Genomic DNA, 24,197 nt, shown 5'->3' on the forward strand with positions numbered 1-24,197 from the left:
CGCTACTTTGGTTGAAACCGCGTGACAATTTAACTGTTCGCTGAAAAAACGGTCCGAGCGAACGTTCCCCGGATATTGGCGTTGAAGGAAAACCCACAGTCCAATGGGTCCAACGGACGCCCCTCCGCGGCTGCCCCACGCGATATGACTGGAGCACCCGTCCCCACCGCCAGTTGACCCCCTCTGCTCCGGCGACCCCGATCCCCCGCCCTCCTCCCCCGGGCGGCGAAATGCCGTCGTGTTGCCCTGCCGAATCTACCAAGCCGGCCTTCATCGGGATCTTCGGCGCCATCGTCGGCGGATTCGCCGTCTCTGCCGTTTTCTTCCTCCTTTCTTTCTCCTCTATCACCGCCCCCGCGCTCCCCTTCCCGGTCGTCGTCACCACCACCACCAACCTCTCTGCTCTCTCCACCACCGCCCAGCCGGAGACCATGTACAACCGCCCTATCTGGAAACCCCCGGCTCGGGGGTCGCGGATGCCTTCGCCGCGCGCGTTCCGCCTCACCCGCGACATGGTGCGCGCCCGCGCCCGCGATGGGGTCATCGTCGTCACCTTTGGCAACTACGCCTTCATGGACTTTATCCTCACCTGGGTGCGCCACCTCACAGGCCTCGGGGTAGACAATCTCCTTGTCGGCGCCATGGACACCAAGTTACTCCGGCAACTCTACCTCACGGGCGTGCCCGTCTTCGACATGGGCAGCAGGATGGTCACGGAGGATGTTGGCTGGGGGTCCCCCACCTTCCACAAGATGGGCAGGGAGAAGGTGCTGCTCATCAACGAGCTCCTGCCCTTCGGGTACGAACTGCTCATGTGCGACACGGACATGGTGTGGCTCAAGAACCCGTTGCCATATCTCGCCCGCTACCCCAGTGCGGATCTCCTCACCTCCAGCGACCAGGTCATACCCACAGTCACCGACGACAGCCTGGAGAACTGGAGGGAAGGTAATCTACCCGCACGCTGACATGTTGCAATTATATTTGAGCTTCTAACTCTTTCCTAGCTAAAACTGTTTTGTGTCCCAGACTTAGGGCTGCTGTAATAATGGTGATGTGAACCTGTTTTATCAGGCTTCTTTTCTATGAAAACGGAGCCGGGGAGCTCTCTCTGTTATTCTAAAAAACATGTTGCAATTACATTTAAGAATGAATGTCGTGAAGAGACATTGGTTTTTGATTTTCATCCGATGATAAGCTGATAGCAATCTGTCAAAGGTGTTGTATACCACCCGCTAGTACTATCAAAACTGAGCATTACTGAGAAGTGTCTCCTTGCGCTTTTCAGACTATTAAATTAAATGCTGTAAAACTATACTCGTTGCCAAATATGTGGGATCTATCATCTCTTGTTACCCCTCGCCCTTGAAATTCAAATGAATTTAGTTCAACCACGAAACTAATATTTCAGTGTTTGTAACCCAAACATTTGATTAAACAAGATTTTGTCGGTGAAAGAAAGGAGGAACTCACTTAGCCAGCTTATTGGAAAATGTCAGCGAATACCTTTTTACACTATATTGGTCTAGTTCGTGTAATACCATTGCTGAAGATATTCGTGCCTGCCAACATATATCATCAAATCCTCAGAGAACAAGGACACAAATTACAATAGTACTTTCATTACAGGGTTTCTCATATCATTACGGAAATCTACTGCGATTCACCTTAATAAGATTACAGTACCTTCTTTTTTTGTTTAGCATCAGTTACCAGCAATTTGTTTCAGTTTGACATGAGGTATCTTGATGTTTCCTAGTTATAAAAAGTTTGACACTTGTAACTTAAGGATACAATTCATTGCTATTTGTTCGTGTCCTTATCCACAGTAACTGGGGCATATAATATTGGTATTTTCCATTGGCGACCCACTGAACCTGCTAAAAGGCTGGCAAAAGATTGGAAAGACCTTGTCATATCTGATGATAAGATATGGGACCAGAATGCTTTTAATGATCTCGTACACAAAGTTTTTGGACAACCTGTTCAAGGAGAAGATGAACTTGTCTACTCATATGATGGAAAATTGAAGCTTGGAGTCCTACCAGCAAGTATATTCTGCAGCGGCCATACCTACTTTGTGCAGGTAGGAGCATTTTTTGTTTGAGGTTGGTGACTAAGAATCATTTTTTGTTACCATTTATGTTATTCCATTCTTGGGTATTACTCTTTTGTTCCACCATTTTGTACTTAGAACTCATAGTGCTATTGATATCTAACTGCTCTGTATACTCTTGTTTAATTGACAGGGCATGCATCAGCAGCTTCGGCTAGAACCATATGCCGTGCACACTACTTTCCAGTATGCAGGTACTGAAGGAAAGCGCCACAGATTACGGGAGGCAATGCATTTCTTTGATCAACCATCTTATTATGACTCACCAGGTTTGTTCACTCCCATCATAAATATTACAATAGTCGACCTTCGGAAATAAAGTTCAGGCTAGCAGTTCTTGGTCGTGTGTCCTAGTGTTTGTATGCTTCTTCTGTATATGTGTCATGTGGGACCAGCACTTCCAGTGCATGAACAAGGAGGGTCTCAAATCTGCTTAGCGAGAGGCATTATCTTTAATTTGATTGTATGCCAAGTTAGTTAATTATTTCCATAGATAATGATTGGTTTAATTGGAAAATTAAGTTGAATTTGTATCAGCCGGCCCGGCCTTATATATGAAGGGACCTAGGCCTAGTACGTGGGCATCAGAGAATCAATAAAGAAGAAAAGATGAGGCTTGCCTCTAGTTATCCCCAAACCCTAACATCCCCGCGCCTACACCGCACAAGGATCTGCACGGATATGCTCTCGTTCCTAGTTACTAGGCCACGCGTGTGCAGGAAGGTGGGATCACTGCTGTCCGCTGTCCGGGATGATGTGGAGGGCATTGTCAAAAGCAAGTTTGCCGGCCTTGTTGACCAAGTTACTGCCTTGTCTACCGACACTCTTGAGCTCAAGACCGATCTCCGCAAGCTGATGGCAGACGTGACCAAATTGTTCCAAACACAAGGTGGGCCGAGCGCGATGAAGGCGAGCGAGCTGCTGACTAGTGACAGCAAGCGGTACAACATTGGTGATGATGCTTGGCAAGGTGCTCCCAAGTTCCAGAAGCTGAAAATTTTGACCTTCGATGGTTCGGAAAATGTGTTCCCATGGCTAACCCGTGTGGACCAATTTTTCGAAGGGCAGGGCACACCTGAGCAGGGTAAGGTGTGGCTGGCCTCATATCAGTTGGCTGGTCACACGGTGCTGTGGTACCACAACTGCAAAATCTCCCACAACGCCCCGTCCTGGTCTGTGTTCGCTGAACGCATCACTCACCGTTTTGAACCTAAAATCCGAAACACGCAACTTGGCACAATCAAGAACCTGCAGCAGACCGATACGGCAGATGAGTATGAAGAAAAATTTCTCACCCTCATGTGTAGTGCGAAGGACTCGTTGAGCAGCACAAGGTGGAGTTGTTCGTGGCTGGCCTCCACAATCCCCTCCGGACGGATACACAACACACACACACGCACAACACAAAGCCTTTAGTCCCAAACAAGTTGGGGTAGGCTAGAGGTGAAACCCATAAGATCTCGCAACCAACTCATGGTTCTGGCACATGGATAGCAAGCTTCCACGCACCCCTGTCCATGGCTAGTTCTCTGGTGGTACTCCGGTCCTTCAGATCCCTCTTTATGGACTCCTCCCATGTCAAGTTCGGTCTACCCCGACCTCTCTTGACATTATCGGCACGCTTTAGTTATCCGCTATGCACTGGCGCTTTTGGGGGCCTGCGCTGAATATGCCCAAACCATCTCAGACGACGTTGGACAAGCTTCTCTTCAATCGGCGCTACCCCAACTCTATCTCGTATATCATCATTCCAGACTCGGTCCTTCCTTGTGTGGCCACACATCCATCTCAACATGCGCATCTCCGCCACACCTAACTGTTGAACATGTCGCTGTTTAGTCTGCCAACACTCAGTGCCATACAACATTGCAGATCGAACTGCCGTCCTATAGAACTTACCTTTTAGCTTTTGTGGCACTCTCTTGTCACAATGAATGCTGGAAGCTTGGCACCATTTCATCCATTCGACTTTGATTTGATGATTCACATCTTCATCGATATCCTCATCCTTCTGCAGCATAGACCCCAATTATCTCAAGGTGTCCTTCTGAGGCACCACCTGCCCATCAAGGCTAACCTCCTCCTCATGCCTAGTACTGAAACCGCACCTCATGTACTCGGTTTTAGTTGTACAAGTCTAAAACATTCGTAACTCTTAACTTCCTATTGACCCCCGTTCGACTATCATCGACTAGCACCACATCATCAGCAAAGAGCATACACCATGGGGTATCTCCCTGTATATCCCTTATGACCTCATTCATCACTAGAGCGAAAAGATAAGGGCTCAAAGTTGACCCTTGGTGCAGTCCTATTTTAATCGGGAAGTCATTAGTGTCGCCATCAGTTGTCCGAACACTTGTCACAACATTATCGTACATGTCCTTGATGAGGGTAATGTACTTTGCTGGAACTTTGTGTTTCTCCAAGGACCACCACATGACATTTCGCGGTATCTTATCGTAGGCCTTCTCTAAGTCAATGAATACCATATGCATGTCCTTTTCCTCCCTGTATCTCTCCATGAGTTGTCGTATCAAGAAAATGGCTTCCATTGTTGACCTCCCAGGCATGAAACCAAACTGATTTTTGGTCACGCATGTCATACTTCTTAAGCGGTGCTCAATGACTCTCTCCCATTGCTTCATTATATGGCTCATCAGCTTAATTCCACGGTAATTAGTATGACTCTGAACATCCCCCTTGTTCTTGAAGATTGGTACTAATATACTCCGTCTCCATTCTTCTGGCATCTTGTTTGCCTGAAAAATGAGGTTGAAAAGCTTAGTTAGCCATACTATAGCTATGTCTCTGAGGCCTCTCCACACCTCAATGGGGATACAATCAAGGCCCATCGCCTTGCCTCCTTTCATCCTTTTTAAAGCCTCCTTGACCCCCGACTCCTGGATTCGCCGCACAAAATGCCTGCTAGTATCATCAAAGGAGTCGTACAGTTCAATGGCAGAGCTCTCATTCTCCCCATTGAACAACTTGTCGAAGTACTCCCGCCATCTATGCTTAATCTCTTATTCCTTCACCAGGAGTTGGTTTGCTTCGTCCTTGATGCATTTGACTTGGTCTACATCCCTTGTCTTCCTCTCTCGGATCTTGGCCATCTTATAGATGTCCCTTTCGCCTTCGCGTCTAATCGCTGGTAGAGGTCCTCATACGCCCGACCCCTTGGTTCACTCACAGCTCGCTTTGCAGCCTTTGCCATCTTGCTGAAATACCCGGCCACCTTGGATGATGCCATGGACTGAGCGCACACTTATCATGAACGAGAGAGCCCAGAAGAAGGCCCTACGCATGGACGTTTGGCTAAAATTCCCGGCCACCTTGGAGGATGCCATGGACTGAGAGAGGTATGCAATATATAGGTGGCTGGAGGTAAGGGAAGAGCTGCATGCAGGCAAGGCCCGTGGGCACGGGGTGCCCATAGAGCTGATCTTCTCCTCCAATTGCCGAGCACTGTCTTCCGTGCGTTCTTCTTGCTCCTCTTCATGGACGTGGTGTTCCTTCCTCACTCCTTCGTGATGTTCATCAATGTACCTAATGACACATAGGGTCTCTTTATGAGGCAGTAGACAAGTCTCATCTAAATGCATATGGAGCTCGAAGAGGAGCGAGTTCACCTTGCTTTTAATGGCACGTGCATGAGCTCTTGCCAAAGGTCCACTTGACGGTGCAGGTGTTGGTGTAGGATCCATGGTGATGTCCATGGGGTGCTTCGCACCATCTCCCTCCCTCCTCTTGTGGAAGACCTGCTCTCGGATAAAAAATGACATCACCATGGTAAGGGGCTAAGTCGGTGACGTTGAACATGTCACTCAAGGAGTACTTGTCGATCTTATGGGCGTTGTTGTTTATCCTTTCTAGCACCTTGAAGGGGCCATTGTCACAACCTGATCGTTGGATCAGGAGGGGGAGAGGGGATCGAAGAGGAGGAAAGACGAGGGTAGGTGAGAGCGAGCGAGAGAGAGATAGACGACAGGAAGGAAACGGGTTCATTCAATTCTCGATGCCCTCAGCGTCCACACACACGCATACAAGCCAAGCCACAGCTGGCACACACACGCATCCCCCTGACAGTGGGCCTAGCCTGGTCCCGCTGACCAGGTCGTTGTTGCAATTCAGAACTATGAACTTGCATTTCTTCAGTCCGTTGTAGATTGATTTGCAGGTGTGACACTTGCCCCCTCTTGAGCAGCAGCTTCTTCGTCTTCCCAGAGCTGCGCGTCGGGGTAGCGTTGTCGAAGGACGGTGTAGTCTTCCCAGGTAGTAGTTGATGGTGGCATGGAGCTCCATTGCACTTGTATTTGCACCACTGGAGTGTTCCCCTTCTTCATCATGCGGCGGTCCAGGATGGCCACCGGAACACGCTCGGTGGAGGTGAGGTCCGGTATCTTGGGCAGCTCCGTGAAGACGGGTGTGTAGTCGGGGAGGAACGACTTGAGCTGGGAGACGTGGAAGACTAGATGGATGCGGTTGTTTGGAGGTAGGTGCAGGTGGCACGCCAGGTTGCCAACGCGCTTCGCCACAGTGAACAGGCCGAAGAACTTGTATGCCAGCTTGCGGCACGGGTGGTTGGCGACGGAGGATTGCGCGTAGGGTTGAAGCTTGAGGACCTGCTCGCCCACGTCGAAGGCGCGCTCGACACGTTGACGATCGGCCTGCTTCTTGAAACGTGCCTGGGCGCGAAGCAGCTTGGTGTGGGTCGCCTAGTCGATCTCGTCGAGGGGCGCGTCCGCAGGAATGGTGGTGCTGACCGCGGGAAGACCACCCAAGTTGGGTTCTCGGCCGTACAGAGCCTTGAATGGGGAGCCATTGAGCGAGGCGTGGTGTGAGGAGTTGTACCAGAACTCTGCCGCGGAGAGCCACCGGCGCCATTGATTGGGTGTGTCGTGGACGTCGCTCCGGAGGTACATCTCCAAGCATTGATTCACACGCTTCGTCTGGCCGTCGGTTTGGGGGTGGTACGCCGTGGAGTATGGCAACTTGGTGCCTGCGGCGACAAGAATTTCCCACCACATCACACTGGTGAACACCTTGTCGCGGTCGGAGACGATGGAGTGCGGTACGCCGTGGAGTCTGATGATGTTGTCCTAGAAGGCACGTGCAACTTGAGCGGCATTGAAAGGGTGTCGGAGAGGTACGAAATGAGCTTACTTGGTGAGGCGATCGACGACAACCATGATCGCGACATGGCCGTCCGACTTGGGTAGCCCTTCTACAAAATCCATGGTGATGTCCTGCCACGGTTCTTGAGGAATCGAAAGCGGTTGGAGCTTGCCCGCGGGGTGTGTTTGCTCGTGCTTCGCGTGCTGGCAAATGCTGCACTGCTTGACGAAATCCTTGACGGCGTGCTTCGAGCCCAGCCAGCCGAAGAGCTTGCACACGCGCTAGTAGGTGGCGATGGCGCCCGAGTGTCCTCCCACCGCGCTGTGGTGCAGCGCGGCGATCAACTTGGTTTGGAGCGCTGTGTTGGCGCCGATCCACAATCGCCCCCGTTGTCGGATCACCCCTTGCTGCAGCGTGCAGCCTTGGTCGTCAGTGTCGCAGAGAGCTAGCTTGGCGAGGAGCTCCTGCGCGTCCGCATCCGTCTCGTACGAATTGGCAACCTCCTGCAGCCATTGGGGCTGGCACATAGAGAGCGCGTCCAGCGACAGTAGGTGCCCCACCCTGGAGAGCGCGTTGGCTGCGCCGTTGTCCGCACCCTTCTTGTAGCGGAACGTGAACTGCAGGCCCACCATCTTGGACATGGCCTTGCGCTGAAGATCTGTGACGAGCTGCTGGTCGCCCAAGGAACACAAGCTCTTGTGGTCGGTGACGATCTCGAACGGTGCGCGCTGGAGGTAGGGACGCCACTTGTTGATCGCCATCATCATGGCGAGAAACTCCTCGTACGCAGAGAGCTTTTGGTTCCACACGCCCAATGCCTTGCTTAGGTACGCGACGGGGTGGCCGTCCTGAACTAGCACCGCGCCCACGCCAGTGTCGCACGCGTCGGTCTCGATGGCAAACGGGCGCTTGAAGTCCGGGAGCGCTAGCACGGGCGTGCTCACCATCGCCTTCTTGAGCATCTCGAACATGGTCTGGGCCTTGTCGTGCCAGAGGAATCCTTTCTTCGTGAGCAGGTGCGTCAGGGGCTTTGCGATAATGCCATAGTGTGGCACAAACTTGCGGTAATAGCCCGTAAGGCTGAGGAAGCCGCGGAGTTCCGTGGGCGTCGTGGGCACGGGCCAGGCACTTATGGCGTTGGTCTTGCTCGAGTCGGTGGCGAAGCCGTCCTTGGAGATGACATGTCCCAATTATTCGATCTTCTGCTAGGCGAACGAGCATTTGGAGGCCTTGGCGTACAGCTGGTGCGCCCGCAGGAGGTTGAGGACAGTGCGCAGGTGTTCTTCATGTTCCTGTAAATCAACATTGAAGACCAGAATGTCATCGAGGAAGATGATGAATTTGTGGACGTGGCGACCGAACACCGAGTTCATTAGACACTGGAATGTGGCCGGCGCATTGCAGAGGCCGAACGGCATCACCCTGAAGTGGTAATGGCCATGGTGTGTTTTGAAGGCCGTCTTCTCTTCGTCCTCCTCGCGCATGCGGATCTGATGATAGCCGGTTAGGTCCATCTTGGAGAAATATGCTGCTCCGCTGAGCTCGTCGAGCAGTTCGTCCACCACCGGCAATGGAAATTTGTTTTTGACCGTGGCTGTGTTAAGACGCCGGAAATCGACACAAAAGCGCCAAGTGTCGTCCTTCTTCTTGACCAACAGGACCGGCGCGGCGTACAGGCTCAGGCTGTGCGCGATGACCCCAGATTGCAGCATGTCCTGCACTTGCTTTTTGATTTCGTCCTTTTGGGCTGGTGAGTAGTGGTAGGGCCTGGTGTTGATAGGTGCTGTGCCCGGCTCCAGGTTGATTGCGTGATCATACTGCCGTTTTGGTGGCAAGAACACATCTTCATATTCGGACAAAAGTCTAAATATTGGGAGGTGCAGGTTCAGGCTTGTCAGCTCGCTCCACCGTAACCAAAGCCGCGGTCCAGATGTCATTAGCTATTTCCATCCGGTGCAACTCATACGCATCCAACTCTGCGGGGGGGGGCGGGGGGGGGGGGGGGGGGGGTAGATCAGAGGTACGAACCCCTTGCAGATGCACTTGTTTGCCCTTGATTTCAAATGAAATGGTTTTCTGCTGCCAGTGGCAATTCATGGGGCTGTGAGCTGATAGCCAGTCGATCCCCAGCTCTCGTGCATAGTCATCGCCCCCTTGCCGCGGCGCTGCTGTTGCGCTAGTTGGTACGGTGGACGCTGGTGGTACAGGTGGTGGTGGCCTCCCCACTGGTGCGATGCGCGGACGCGCGGTGCGCTGCTTCTCAATCTCTTCCTCCTGGACAAGGGGAACACGGCGGCGCGAGTGATGCTGGTTGGTGCCTGCAGTCGAACCCCCAATCTCAATTCGTCCTTGAGCTGATCAGGAACTGGGATATGAAGAATTTGGAGCTCAGAGTTGGGTCAAGGGCAAGCAAGTGGTACATTGCTGTCTTGAATTGCTGTCGATATTATTGGACACTGTCTGTCTGTCGCAACTGAACAAAGTGATGCATCTGAACTTCGAACTCTTCAGGACCAAACTCCTCTTGCACTGCTGCTCTGAATGTTTGCCAAGTGACCCCTGGGTGTGTCTGTCGATAGGCGTGGAGCCACATCACAGCCAGACCATCCATGTATAGCGCCGTGGTGGTCCTAGCTATGCCGTGGCACTCGATACAAATCAAAATAAGTGGTGCAGCGATCCAACCAGATGCGCGGGGCGTCGCCGTCAAACCTTGGGAAATCATGCTTGGGCGGGTTGATGTAGTGGTCGCCGTGGTGATCGATCTCCGTGGGCGTGGGTTACCGCACGGTGAGCAGCGGTGGTCCGTGGTTGGCGAGTCGGGCGAACGACAGCTGTGCCGCGCCATCCGTGTAGAGCGACAGCGACGGAGGACGGATCCGCGGGGGTGGATGCGGGGGCGGTGGTTGGTGCACGGAGGAGTCCGCGGTTGCCGTGACGCCCGATGGGGATGTGACGCCAGGAGTGGTCGCCGCGGGATCGACCGTCGGGGCAGACTTGCGAGCCTCGTCCACATATGCTTGTGTGAGGTCGATCTGCTTGGAGAGCAGCTTGAGCTCGGTGGAGACCTGATCGGTGTAGGAGATCTATGCTTGGTGGCGCTCGTCGGTGGTTTTTTGATTCGCGTTGAGGCGGCGGATGACGGTCTCGAGCAAGCTCTGCAGCTTGTCCGTGGTCTCCGACATGGTGTCGAGCATGCGACGAGTCTGTGCCGAGGGCTTGGATGATGATGCCATGGTCTCGTGTTGGATTGGATCAAAGCTCGGGCAGGATTTCGGGCGAGCTCACCGGAGCGGTTCACACCTAACCCGGTGGATGTTACCGACCGATCGTGAGCAGACGGCAGCGATGAGGAAAAAATTTAGGGCTATGAATACCAGATTGTCATGATCCGATCGCTAGATCAGGAGGGGGAGAGGGGATCTATTAGGAGGAAGGACGACGGTAGGTGAGAGCGAGCGAGAGAGAGATAGACGACAGGAAGGAAATGGGTTCATTCAATTCTCGATGCCCTCAGCGTCCACACACACGCATACAAGTAAGCCAAGCCACAACTGGCACACACACGCATCCCCCTGACAGTGGGCCTAGCCCGGTCCTGCTGACCAGGTCGTTGTTGCAAGTTCATTCAGTCCGCTGTAGATTGATCTGCAGGCGTGACAACCATTGGCTCAGGGTAGAAGCTTGGACTTGCGTTGTTCCGGGAAATGGTCCTTTCGAAGTATTTCCGGGGTTGAACACCATGGGCTTCTTGTTGGTGTTGATCTTGGATGTATGCTTTTGCACTTGATGCTCGATGGTGAGCCTTGTGTCTTCATGCATCTTCTTCATGAAGTTTGCCCGAGCACTTGCGTCCATATTGGTGCGCTCTTGTAGTGGAAGCGGATGTCCAATGGCGACAAAGGATTTAAGCCATAAGCAACCTCAAAGGGGACTTCATCATCGTCGAGTGTCTTGCGTGGCTGTAGGCGAACTCGGTGATGGGCAAACACTCTTCCCACTCCTTGATGAATACACAAAGTAGGGTAGATAGCGTGCGGTTGACCACTGCCATTTGGCCATCGGTTTGAGGATGATACGCCGAAGAGAACAAGAGCTTGATTCCTAACTTGGCGCAAAGGGTCTTCCAAAAGTAACTCCAGAACTTGACGTCGCTGTCGGAGACGATTTGTCTTTGGCACTCCATGTGTATGCAAGATGTCTCCGTTCTTGAGGTGTTGAACTTGCCATTGTATTTCTTTGGTCTCCTCGGGGTTTGGTAGGGTGCATCGGGGATGAGGTCAATGCGGTGTTCGATCCCTTGTAGAGGAGGTAGTCTCGGTGGTGCTCAAAGGGAAACACATCCTCGAATTCCTGCAAAACATTTGAGAAAGCACTAGGAAGATGTTGTGAGTTGTTAGTCATAATGACCTCATCTTTGTACAGGAGTACAAAGTGAATAACATGTGATGGGCGCTCACTCACTTCCCTCAAATCTTGGTGGCAAAGAGAACTACATCTTTTTGACCACTCATCATGGAGGTACCCATTTTCCGCTTGTGACACTTGCTCACTTTATGGTGGTTCCTAATCTTCTTTATGATGGTTTGAAGATTGGTGTCTGTCCGTTGCGACTAGACTTGGGGTCATAGGTCGAAGCACACTCTTTGCCCTTCCACTTGAAACTATGATGGTTTGTGCGTCCATTATGACTTGCTCAGTGGTCATATTGCCATGGATGTCCGAAAAGAAGATGAAATACAGACATGGGAACTACGTCACATTCCAATGTGTCTTCATAGGCGCCGATCTTGAAAGATACTTCCACGGTGTGCTCCACTTGTATGGTGTCGAAGTCGCTCAACCATTGAACCTTGTATAGGGCGCGGGTGCTTCTTCTTGATAAGATGCAATTTGGAACAAAGCTCTTCACTAGCCAAACTAAGGCAACTTCCTCTATCGATTATGACTTTGATTGATCTTCCTTGTATGCTCGCTTTGGTATGGAAGATATGGCATCGTTGGTCATCTTAGTTTTCTTGAAGTGTCAAAGTCTTTGAGACAACAAGAGCCGGGCTCGAATCATTGTCACAAAGGACTTGACCATCTTCCGCATCATTTACTTGGTGGTGCATAGCCACATGATCCAGTGCTTCTAATTCATCTTCTTCTAATTCATCTTCGCTTATAGTCGTATCCGCCATTCGTGTTGAGGATCATTGTTCTTCTTGTAGGGCACTTGAATGTTTTGTGGCGACTTCGAGTAAGAGCCTCGCATGTGAAGCATTATATGCAACTTGTTTTGTCGGTGGAGTCCGTTGGAGTAATTGTAGTTGATGAAGCGCGGGCCTTGAAGGAGCTTGCTGTAGTAGGTGGACGACTTGAATTAGTCGCCAGTGGCCTTGAATTTGGCGTCACACCACTAGTGGGTGTAGCTCGAGTGTATGGTGCCGCACTTGGAAAAGCTTGAGTATTGTTGGTACCAAAGTTTCTTCAAGGATAGGCGGAGAACTTGGAGTACTTGATATCATCTTGCACTTGTTGTTTTGCTTTTGATGCTTGATATACGAGCTCGAGAAGGTTGGAGTATGGTTAGAAGTCCACAATCTTCTTTATTGGATAGTTGCGACCATTGAGGAATCTTGCCATAGTTTGCTCCTCGTCTTCCTTCACATTGGCTCGTATCATTGCAATCTCCATTTCCTTGTAGTATTCTTCTATGGACTTTGTGCATTGCTTGAGATCTTGCAACTTCTTGTAGACATCCCGCGTGTAATGTGTAGGCACAAATCTCGCTCTCAATAACTTGCTTCATGGCATCCCAAGTGGTGATAGGAGGTTCGCCTTGTTCTTGTCATCGTTTAGTGACTTGCTCCCACCAAATGAGGACATACTCATCAAACTCGAGCGAAGCCATTGCTATCTTCTTCGTTTCGTCAAAGTTGTGGAGGCGAAAGATTTTGTCCACTTCAACTGCCCATGAGAGGTACTTGGTCTCTGCCTTCAGGGAACTTCGCATATTGAACTTGAACTTGCCAAATTGTTCTCCACCCTTCTTGATTGTTGTGCAGTTGGCGTTGCTCTTGACACGGGGGAGGAGTCTTCACTCTCCTCATGATGTGCTTGATGTGGGAAATGAGGTGCGTTCGCCATACACCTCATTTCATGGCGTTCCTCGATGCGAACCTCTTCATCTTGGTGCTCTTCTCGTGCTCTCCGGTTGCGCTCTTGGAGGTTGTAGGTAGCGTCACGGAGAGCTTGGCGTGCTAGATTAGCTTGCTCCACACGGCGTTCTTGCCGGTGTGCCTGACATTCTAAATCTTTACGAAAGCGGGTTTCTTCTTGTCGACGTCTTTCATCATCTTCACGCGATTGGCGATTGAAGGCATCTTGATTCTCTTGCTCTTCGCAACAACGTCGGTCACGCTCAAGAATGTGCCCTTGTAACCCATTGCCATGGAAAGGATTTGGAGCTTGAGGGTCTTCACAGTAGTCACGTAGATGATGACGGTGTCGTGGTGTACTTGTGCTGGATTGTAGCTCGGATGAATGTTGACTTGAACGCCTTTTTGACGATGAAGATGAGGAAGACTTGTAGTTGGTGAACATTTCCGTGAGTTTCCACACCTTGGCATCGAAGACTATGAATGCGCTCATGCAAGATTGCATTGGCGTTATTCATTGCTCGTTGAGTCCGAAGTGGTGTGACTTGGTGACGAGTTGATTGGCGTCTTCGTGGTCATCAAAGACCGGAGTAAGTAGGGATTGAAAAGAACAATACTAAAGTTACCTCTTCCAAAAGTTGAGAATGGATTAAGTGATCTCTCACTATGGAATGCGAAGAGAGTGCAATTGGTACCGAATCTTGTCAATCTTACACCTACACAACAAGGCTTGTAGAGTACTTTGGTGAGGATTAGTGGCACAAAATCATGCAAATTGAGGTCCAAGATATTGTAAAAGTTGAAATCAATTCAAAGGACTCAAAATGCCAAGCAATAGATCATAAATGTATAGGAGATGATCAATAGGAATGCACATGGCGGGATAATGGGGCTTGTGCAACAAGAAATGGGCATATAAAATTGGGCCTAGCGAAGACTAGCTCTTGCTGCACAAACACAAGGAGAGACGCTAGCTTGATTGCTCTCGTGGTCTAGATTTGCACTTGTGCACCGACCTACAAGAACAATGCAACATTTTTCTATACCATTTCTCCGTGCTAATGGGTTAAAAGCTCTCTCTCTCTCTTTGATATTTCGTTGTTTACCACTTCCCTTGATGCTCGAGCAAATATGCTCGACAAATATTTAAAATATGCACGGAGTAACTTAGAACATAGAAGATGATGTACTATCACTATGGTGCACAAGTATGAGGCCCGACAATTCTGAAATAGCTAGTCTCAAATAGGTAGTTATCACTAGAATAGTGGGCTATCAAGTTCAATGGCATGGGAAGATAGTGGTTAACAGAATGTATACCTTCGTCAAGGTTGAAGGGTAACTGGCCTTGCTTCCGGTGTTGGTGTTAAAAGGATGGAAATGGTCGATGTAGTGGTACACGGTTTCCAGTACGTTGGCGAAGATGCCGCTGCAAATATGCCACACAGAAGGTGAAGGCGCCGACTCTTTAGGGGGCCGTGCGCACGGGGTCTCTAGGGCTTGTGTGCATGGGAGGGAGGGGGGGGGGGGGTAGTGCGCACGGTACAAGGCCGTCGGCATAGGGGCTCGGCGGCTGTACAAATTCAAGATGGTTCGGCCAAAGCAACACAAAGGAGGCAAGATCCACTTGCGAAACACCAAATCCATGCATTGAAATCAACAAAAACTCACAAGGAACCACAAATTGCAAGAAATTGGTATGGCTATTCTTTGTGGGGAATTTTCGAATTTAGGTAAGAACAAACAAAATTAGGCTAGAAAGGTGAAAGGGAGGGCCCCAAATTGTGACAACCAAAGCTCATGATACCAGGGTGATGTAGGGCCAAGCCCTAGGTTGCCAAATCTTTCACAACTTGGAGATGGATCAAGAGGAACAAACGGAACCACAAGAACAAACACCCAAAGACAAGATCTAATCACGCATGTGCTCTCTCCACAAATCCACACAAGACACATAAGATCCATAAACAACTAGAGGAACAAGTAGCTAGGGTAAGTTTTTCCCAAATCCACTAGGGAGATGAGGTCTTGATAGGGTAGTCTTCTCCAAATCCACAAGAGGAAGATGAGGTTATGAATCCAAGAGGATCTTTTCCAAAGGAGGCCTTGGACTTCAGAGGAGTGATAGATGAGTAAAGCCCTCTCTACTTTGGTCTATTATACTTTGCTAACCCTAACAAATGAGAGAGGTATGAAATGTATAGGTGGCTGGAGGTAAGCGATGAGCTAGGGGGTACAAGGGGCATTTCCTATCTTTGCATGCAGGCAAAGGCCCGTGCACACGGTGTAAGGGGGCCGTGCGCACGGGGGTTTTGTGCACGATACAAGCCCCGTGCGACTCCCAAAAAAACGTTCGGGGTGTCCAGGAGCTGTAGCGGTGTTCCGTGCGCACGATGTCCAAGACCCTGTGGTAACGGGTGTCCAGAGAGTTTTTGGATGCCCCGTGCACATGGGGTCTGGGGCCTCGACCCCATGTGCACGGGATGTCCAGAGAGCTGATCTTCTCCTCCAGCTGCTGGGCACTGTCTTCCGTGCGTTCTTCTTGCTCTCTTCATGGACTTGGTGTTCCTTCCTCGCTTCTTCGTGATGTTCATCAATTTACCTAATGCCACATAGGGTCTCTTTGTGAGGTACTCCCTCTGTCCCATAATATAAGATCGTTTTCAAGCTAACAAAAAACGGTCTTATATTGTGGGACGGAGGGAGTAGTAGCCAAGTCTCATCTAAATGTATATGGAGCTCGAAGAGGAGTGAGTTCACCTTGCTTTCAATGGCATGTGCACAAGCCCTTGTCAAAGGTCCACTTGGAGGTGCAGGTGTTGGTGTAAGATCCATGGTGATGTCCATGGGGTGCTCCGAACCACTCGCCTTTGGTGGGTTCAACATTGTTCTTGGTGTCCAATGCCTCAAAACGCCAAACCCAACTTGCTGTGCGCGCTAGCTCCAACCTCTTGGCGGCACTACTAGTAGAGCATGCTGCACGCGGAACCACATGGTCTACCTCCAGCTTGACCATGTGATTGTTAAGGAGTATTAGTATTGGTCTAGGAGTCCTTATTAGTCTATGTTTAGTTTCCTTGCACCTCAAGTCATGTGTAATATATATATATGCCTCTTGGGCCTTCAATAAAGATAAGTTGCTTTCCTAACATGGTATTAGAGCCTAGGTTTAGGTCTCTGGACGCCGCAACTCGTCCTTGCGATCCACTATTTTTTTTCTCGATCGATCTGTTTTTCTCTGGATCGATCTCGTCTTCCATGGCACCACCAGCCCCGCGATCCGCCTGGCGCCTTGACTGCTCGCCCAGCTGCTTCGGCGTGGGCACCTCGTGGGCCGCTACCTGCCCCTGGATCGATGGCGGCTGCCTCAGATCGGGACCATCGCCTCCTGTGCGCTCGGCTGGGGCGCTCGGCTGGAAGCACCTCCAGGCTCCAGGAAGGCTCCGCTCCACGTGCAGGCCCGCCCGTACAGCTCCAGCAGCCTGCGTGTTGCTCTCCTGCAGCTGCAGGCTTCTGTCCGCACACGTTTGCCTGCAGCTGGATCTCATCTTGGCCAACGCTGCTGCTTCCTGTCGACCGCGTGTGCCCCTGCTGGCTGGCTGCTGCTCTGCTCCCGCACGTCCATCTGCGTGCTGCTGTTGTTCCGCTGCCCTTTGCTGCTCTACTCAGCTGATGCGTTCTGCTAGCCTACTTGCTAGTTGATGCGTTCCTGCTAGCCTATTTGCTAGCTGCCGCTGCTGATCTTTTAGTCATTGCATTAGTCTGGCATGTGCTTTTTCTATATTTTTCGCTGCGTCCACCAAATTCGTTGATATTTTGTGTTTTCTCATGTCATGTGAGTCCACCATACCTATGTCTGTCAGCCTTTTTCTGGTCATTGTCCTCTCTATAGGATTTCTGTGGCCTCTCTTTGCATTGTTGATCTAAGCCCATTCCCTTGCCGCCGAGCTTCTTTCGCCGTTGGTTTTCATGGGCCATGATTCTTTAAGCAATGCTTTATTCTCTCGATGGACCATCTTCTTTCGACAACCCATCTTCTCTTGATACTTCTTTTGTATCTTCTATCGGTGCGGTGTCTTCCTCTGATGTGCCATCTCTTCATTATCCCCTTTGGCGACTCGACAGATTTTGAAGACTCTTCATGCTACGACGACACTCTCAAGACACGGATTTGGATTATCATTTTTTTTTTAGTATTACACTTCTTCAAATGCAATGCTATTGCATACGCTTTGCATTTGAGGGGGGGGGGTGTTAAGGAGTATTAGTATTGGTCTAGGAGTCCTTATTAGTCTATGTTTAGTTTCCTTGCACCTCAAGTCATGTGTAATATATATATGCCTCTTGGGCCTTCAATAAAGATAAGTTGCTTTCCTAACAGTGATCACCCCATCCACTTGCAACCTGGCCCTGGCTTGGTCATTGTCCGTCCATATCGCTACCCCATCATCCAAAAGTATGAGATTGAGTGCCAGTGCGCGGAGATGTTTGAGCCCTTGACTGATCTGCCATAGCCACTCTGAGTTCTCGTCCATGCTCTTGGTATGGAAGCCCGACAAGTTGTACCGTTTCTGCGTGGACTACTGTGCCCTCAACGAACATACCGCAAAAAATTAAATTCCCAATTCTGGTGATGGACGAGCTCCGTGGCGCCAAGTTCTTCACCAAGCTTGACCTTTGCTCAGGCTACCACCAAGTCCGCATGCATCTGGATGATGTCCCCAATTTCACACACATGAACGCTTGTTTGAGTTCCTTGTCATGCTTTTGGCTTGATGAACGCATCGTTGACATTCCAAGCTCTCATAAACGAAGTGCTGTGGCCTTCTTACGCCACTTTGTGCTTGTCTTTGTCAATGATATTTTGATATTTAGTTCATCTTGGGCTGATCATTTTCGACATGTTCGCTCAGTGTTGCAACTTCTACAGCAGCACGAGCTCTTGCTCAAATAGTCCAAGTGCACATACGGTGCAACATCTGTTGCATACCTGTGCCACGTCATGTCAGCCGCCAATGTTGCGATGGACTGTAGCAAGGGCAAGCGGTGGTGGACTGGCCAATACCCAAGCCGGTGCGGGCACTTCTTGGCTTCCTTGGCTTCTCGGGGTACCACAGGATATTCATCCAAAACTTGGGCACCACCGCGACACCCCTCAGAAAGCTCCTCAAGGAGGGTTACTGCTGGTCCATGAAGGCCGACACTGCCTTTTAAGCCCTCAAGATGACGTTGTGTACAACATAATTTTGCACATGCCAGACTTCAGCCGTGACTTCATTGTTGACGCTGACTAGTTGGCCTCCGGTTCGGGCGATGCTGCACCATGGTGATATGCACCGTGGCTTTCTACAACCGGCATACAAGGTCTTTATTTGCATATTTACCACACCTGTACGGGTATATATATATCATCCTATGGCCTCATGGAAATACAAGTTGCTATTTCCCTGACAATTATCATTCATAGATCACGATTCAGTCCTCAAACATCACTTTCGCTTTTATTATTATTGTTAGGCTTCAGTGGATGGTGCATTTCCCACTGCATAGATAATATTTTTTTACCTCATTCCAATTTTATCATGCCCATGTATTATGTGGTCTCATGTTGCAGGAGGTTTCCTATCATTTAGGCCTAATATTCCCAAACGAATGCTGTTAGATGGTGCCCATACCATTGAATCTCATTTTGCGTTGGTCAATTACCAGGTATCTTCTGCCATATCTATATTTCACCAATTCTATGGGTGCACTTCTATTGTTAAAAGTTGTGTGTTTACTATCTGAGGAGTCACTTGCTTGAAACTCTTCAGATGAAGCAAATAAGAACGGCATTGGCTATGGCTTCCTTGTTAAAGCGGACCCTGGTCAGTGAAGTTTCCTTTTGATGCTACTCAGGTTTGATTGAACAAAACCGAATAGTTCAGGGGTTATAGTGTGAACCTTTTATAACATTATCTTGTTTGTTGAGCTTTGTGCAAGCATGTGAATCATCCTTTTCTGACCACTTTTGGTACTTCTAGGTAATGCCTCCATTATGGTGCAGGCTTGATAGGATGTGGTTTGGGCATCCTGGAGTTATGGAAGGCACAATGACTAGACAACCTTTTCTCTGTCCAATGGATCATGTATTTGAGGTAATTACTCGAGGAGCAAAAATCGTTTCTCATGATTTTATTTATACTAGTATGTATGCTGTCAGGAAGGTACCTATTGCCCTTTATCATTTTGTATGCTATATTTAACTACCCTTATGTAACTAGTTGCTGTAAGAGTTACAGTTTCAGACAGCTTGTCACAAATAGGTTCATCTGTTGGTCAACTCAACTGAGTAATTAAAAGAGTAAAAAAATATAGCTTTAAGTGAAGTTGTATCATGTGATGACATGACAGTTCGGTATAGATGATGTAGAAGATCGCTCAAAAGTATTTGCCCAAAAGCAAAAGGATAGTTCTACAATCCTGTCTTCTGGATTTGGAGAACTTGATTTTAGGAATGCCTTCTTTTGTGATCTGGTAAACTACTCATATATGGCTGCCTCTGGCGGTCAAATGACCTGGATTATCCTTCACACTTTGCCGCAAACAAAATTGTATGACTATCAGGCAAGAATATAACAGCTTTCACGGTAGCTGCTCAATTGGTTTCTACTTCTCATTTTACAAATACTCCCTCTGTAAAGAAATATAAGAGCGTGTAGATCACTAAAGTAGTGATCTAAACGCTCTTATATTTCTTTATGGAGGGAGTACATAAGTTTGTGTCTTCACACTACAGAATTTCGCACCATTTTTTGTTGAACCCAATCCGAAGATACTATTTTAATCTTTCGATCAGTTATCATCGAGGGTCTATCATTGTAAAAAGCCTTTGATTATTATGCCTACAAATGTGGAAGTGCAACATATTCTTTGGAGGCATGCTAAATATTGTTGAACAGAGAAACTGTTGATAGAACATAGTGCTTTCAACCAAACCAGTTGACAATAGAGTGAAATAAAGTTGGTCGTACTTCACATGATAGATAGGGCAGACAAGTGCAGTGAGCACTACAGGATGTCTATAAAGTGGTTTGTAACAGTTGATATATCTGGGGACATGTCTCTTCAGTTTGAACTTTGGAGAAGAAATATACTCATACACTAGCCTTGCTTGTGAGTTGAATTAGAGCAACTCTATCAGATTCCCTAAATTTAGAGCCTTTAAAACCAAGCACCCTTTAAATTTTTATTAAGGCTGCCGTGCAATCACGCAAACTCAGACACCCTAAGAAAATAGCCTTTATATTGCTTCTGCCATGCTGGACCCATTTGTCACTGGGGCTGGCATTTCCCCCTTTGTAACCTCCGCTCCGCCATTGAATCTGCACATCGTAAACTCCTGCACACGGGCCTGCAGGCATCCCCTCTGGGTGAGCAGCTCCTTGAGCGCGGTGGTGAAGGCTGAGCAAATCCCGGCCTGCATGAGCTCCTCGACACTCTCAGCGTTGCAGCCCAAGCGTGCACACCATGATGTCATGTCCTTCCTTGAGAATGCTGAGCAAGGGTGATACGATGTCCTTCGATGATGAGCTTCCTACCCCGCCCGTGAAAACCCAGAACAGCCCACCCTAAACTCTGGCATCCATCTACGCCAGCCTCTGCACACCGTCTCCGGTCAGCTTCCCCGGGAGGTGCGCTCAACGGTGTTGTCCCAACTGCGCTCCCCCGGTAACGCCAATGCGCTCAATACTGTGTACTCCCATCTGGTGCCCCTTGTCACCATCCCGCCACTCGGTTCCAGCGTGTACTACCGCCAAAGCAACGTCCCTAGCAGCTTCACCGCCATGAAGCTTGCAGAGCCACCACCACACCGTTGGTTCCTCATCAGGTCTGTCTCTTCCTCCCGGCGCGGCGGGGCACGGTGGGGGGAGGGGGGGGCGCCGAAGATGTACCACATTGTGTGATAGCGGCAGTGGGGCAAGTGGGTTGCAGAGATTCGGCTCCCTAGAACTGGGTGTGCGTGTGGCTCGGCATCTGACCGCCAGAGTTCAGGGTGGCATCCCAGGCCTGAACTCCCTGTTGCCGGAGATGGCCGCCCAGGCCTATGACTGCTCCGCCTACAGACTCCGCGGCAAGTACGTGCCCCTCAGCTTCCCCCCTAACGGCCTTTGCAGGCTTCGGGATGGCAAGATCTAGGCCATCCGCGTGGCTCGATCCAAGCTATCCGCGTGACTCGCAAGCACACACGAGGTGGATGTGCGAGCTCTCAAGCACCTCCATGCTGCATCGTCTTCGAGAGTGCAGCGAGATCTGGGACGTCTCCGCAGATGGCGCCACGACATCTGGGACGTCTTCGAGAGTGTCGAGATGTCTCAGAGATCGTGATAGTTTCGCGCGGGGGGGGGGGGGGGGGGGGGGGGGGGGGGGGGGGGGGGGGGGGGGGTGAGAATTGGTGGGAGAGGTCTGGAGTCGGGTCGGGGATGTGTGGGACCGAGGTGTCGGCATACACACGGACGTTGGGCATCACCACACGGTGTGGTCATGCTGGCCGTGACTAAGCGGAACCTGCTGTTAAGCTTCATGCACTAGCCAACGCAACCAAAAGCCCGAACTGATGGTAAGGGCTAGTACAATCCACATATACTGTAACACCCCCTCTCACGTGTGACGGGGAAGACAAGTCAACACGTGCAACCGGAAGAGAGCGACGGCGTGAAAAACTCACATATGACTCAAGAGGCCTCTACGTGGATACAAAGGGGGGCTATCAGCAATTTTTAAATAAATTGCGCAAACCAGGACTTGAACTCAAGACCGTAGCTCTGATACCATGTTAAGCTTCATGCACTAGCCAACGCAACCAAAAGTCCGAACTGATCGACTACAGTTTTTTTTTTGCCCTCTAACCTTCATATTGGCAGTTTTTTAAGGGTGGGGGAGTTTAGGAAATTTGCTAGAGTTGCTTCTATATGGTACTCCCTCTGTTCCAAATTAATTAAAATTCTAAGATTGTCCAAAGTCAAACTTTTAAAGTTTGACCAAATCTATGAAAAATCTGCTAAGAACTACAACATTAAATATTTATAATACAAATCTTTATTTTATAAAGAATCTAATGAAACTAATTTGGTGTTGTAGATGTTAATATAGACTTGGTCAAACTTCAGTAAGTTTAAGTTTGGATAAACCTAGAACTTATATTAATTTGGAATGGAGGGGGTATCTAACTTATTTTTGTACATCAACCATGAAGCAACATTTTCCTACTTCAGCTCAGTGATTTACATGTATAGGTACATGTTATGCTGAAGGACTTGCCTGAGGAGGAATTTGGGCCACGTATTGATTTCAGAGAATATACATTTCTTGAGAATCCATCATTGCCTAAACAGGTAACACTATGCTGTTTGCAGGCATTTCACCTTTATCCCGGAAACAAGATGGCTTGTCCCCTAATAGTTTCTGTTTGGAGTATTGATTCAGGTGAAAGAGTCGTTTCTTGAGGTGCGGCTCTGCAATGAGCATAGCACCAGATGCTCCACAGCCAATGGATCCAATAAACACAGAGCCCTTCTATTGCCAAGGAATAGCACCGAACAAATGGTAAATTATGAGGAACCTACTGTTGTGTCTGCTTTCAGTTCAGCGCAACACATCATTCACTTGGTCACACTTGTCACATTGTAAAATGTCCTGTATGTTTCTTTTAATCTTGTTTGATTAGTTGCTCCCAATCAACTCCTTTACGAATTGTTATTTTCCTTTCTAGGAGAGTTATGCATTCGTATGCATATGCATAGATCAGTCATCAAATATATGAAAACAAGGAAAAAACTAATATAAAATTGAAGCAAATAAATTAATGCATTTCCTGCTAACTCGCGATTACTGCTATAATTTGAAGGTGTGCCGATATGGGTTTTCTGTTTCACTATCAGTCCATCAGTGAGGAAAGTGGCATACATATTTTTGGAAAGAAGTAAATATAAAGGTGTACAGAGATTGATACACCTAACAACATTCCTGTAGATACAAACTGGGAGTCCTAAGATATATAATGAACAAAATCTATTACAGGGTTTGATTAAGAGCTTTATGCTGAAGGACCCCCCCCCCCCTCCCTCCCTCTTTTTTTGCAGCTTTTGGATGTCTTTTCATCGTATAAGAATATCAAGATCATACATTTCTCGTCTATGGTTGATGCCTTCAGAGGTTTTGCTGATGCGGTAAGCTGCTGATCATTTACCTCAGTTTTGATTAAATTTCTGGATGGAAGCTTGCACTCTTAATTTTTCTCTAATTCCGAAAAACCAGGCTGTGGAGACGCAGTTTCGGAATCGTGTGAAGAGGTATACAGGCATATGGTGTTGTGTCGAGTTCCGTGAAATTGGGCACATATACTATGACATGTACTGGGATGATAAACCAGGTTGGAAGCCACACCCCCCACAGAATAGGGAAGAGGACCATCCACCTTGGGCCTGAATTTTGAGGTCGGACAATAGATCAACCATGAAAAGGGATGACATGAAGGCAAGATAGGTCACATATTACTGCAGGTTCATTTTTAACTCCAGAGCAGGCTGCTCCTATCCGTTGGAAAAAAATTGCTTATTCGAAAACATTTGACTTCCAGTTTTGTAGGCCTGTTCTGTAGATTAATTCACTTCTGTTCAGTCTGCCCCTTGACCTGTACTTATCACATATGTCCAGAAAAGTTTTGATATAACGTGAGATAACATTTAAGGTAATGATTTGACTAAAAAAACATGGCATCATGTTCATAGCCCCCTCAGGCTCTTTATACTGAAGATAACTACAGTTGGCTGTGTTTCCCC

The 24,197-nt window shown here is 49.0% G+C and overlaps 1 protein-coding gene across 1 annotated transcript; it reads left to right on the top strand.

The window, feature by feature from the left end:
- Positions 1-126: 126 nt before the first annotated feature.
- On the top strand, positions 127-24,197 carry LOC125551833 (arabinosyltransferase XEG113). Its single transcript, XM_048715204.1, has 10 exons — positions 127-948; positions 1,830-2,086; positions 2,250-2,385; positions 18,992-19,086; positions 19,191-19,244; positions 19,401-19,514; positions 22,653-22,751; positions 22,843-22,962; positions 23,499-23,585; positions 23,674-24,197. The coding sequence occupies exons 1-10, from the start codon at positions 231-233 to the stop codon at positions 23,842-23,844; spliced, it is 1,851 nt and encodes a 616-aa protein (XP_048571161.1). The 5' UTR covers positions 127-230; the 3' UTR covers positions 23,845-24,197.

This window comes from Triticum urartu, chromosome 4 (genome assembly GCF_003073215.2).
Source record: "Triticum urartu cultivar G1812 chromosome 4, Tu2.1, whole genome shotgun sequence".
NCBI classification, from domain to species: domain Eukaryota; kingdom Viridiplantae; phylum Streptophyta; class Magnoliopsida; order Poales; family Poaceae; genus Triticum; species Triticum urartu.

What these genes read in the sequence shown, in the direction of transcription:
- LOC125551833 (XM_048715204.1), top strand. Translation starts at nt 231, where the DNA reads ATGCCGTCGTGTTGCCCTGCCGAATCTACCAAGCCGGCCTTCATCGGG. An exon ending in GCCATACCTACTTTGTGCAG is followed by an intron (nt 2,087 to 2,249) that starts GTAGGAGCATTT and finishes TTTAATTGACAG; the next exon opens with GGCATGCATCAGCAGCTTCG. An exon ending in CAATGGATCATGTATTTGAG is followed by an intron (nt 19,515 to 22,652) that starts GTAATTACTCGA and finishes TTACATGTATAG; the next exon opens with GTACATGTTATGCTGAAGGA.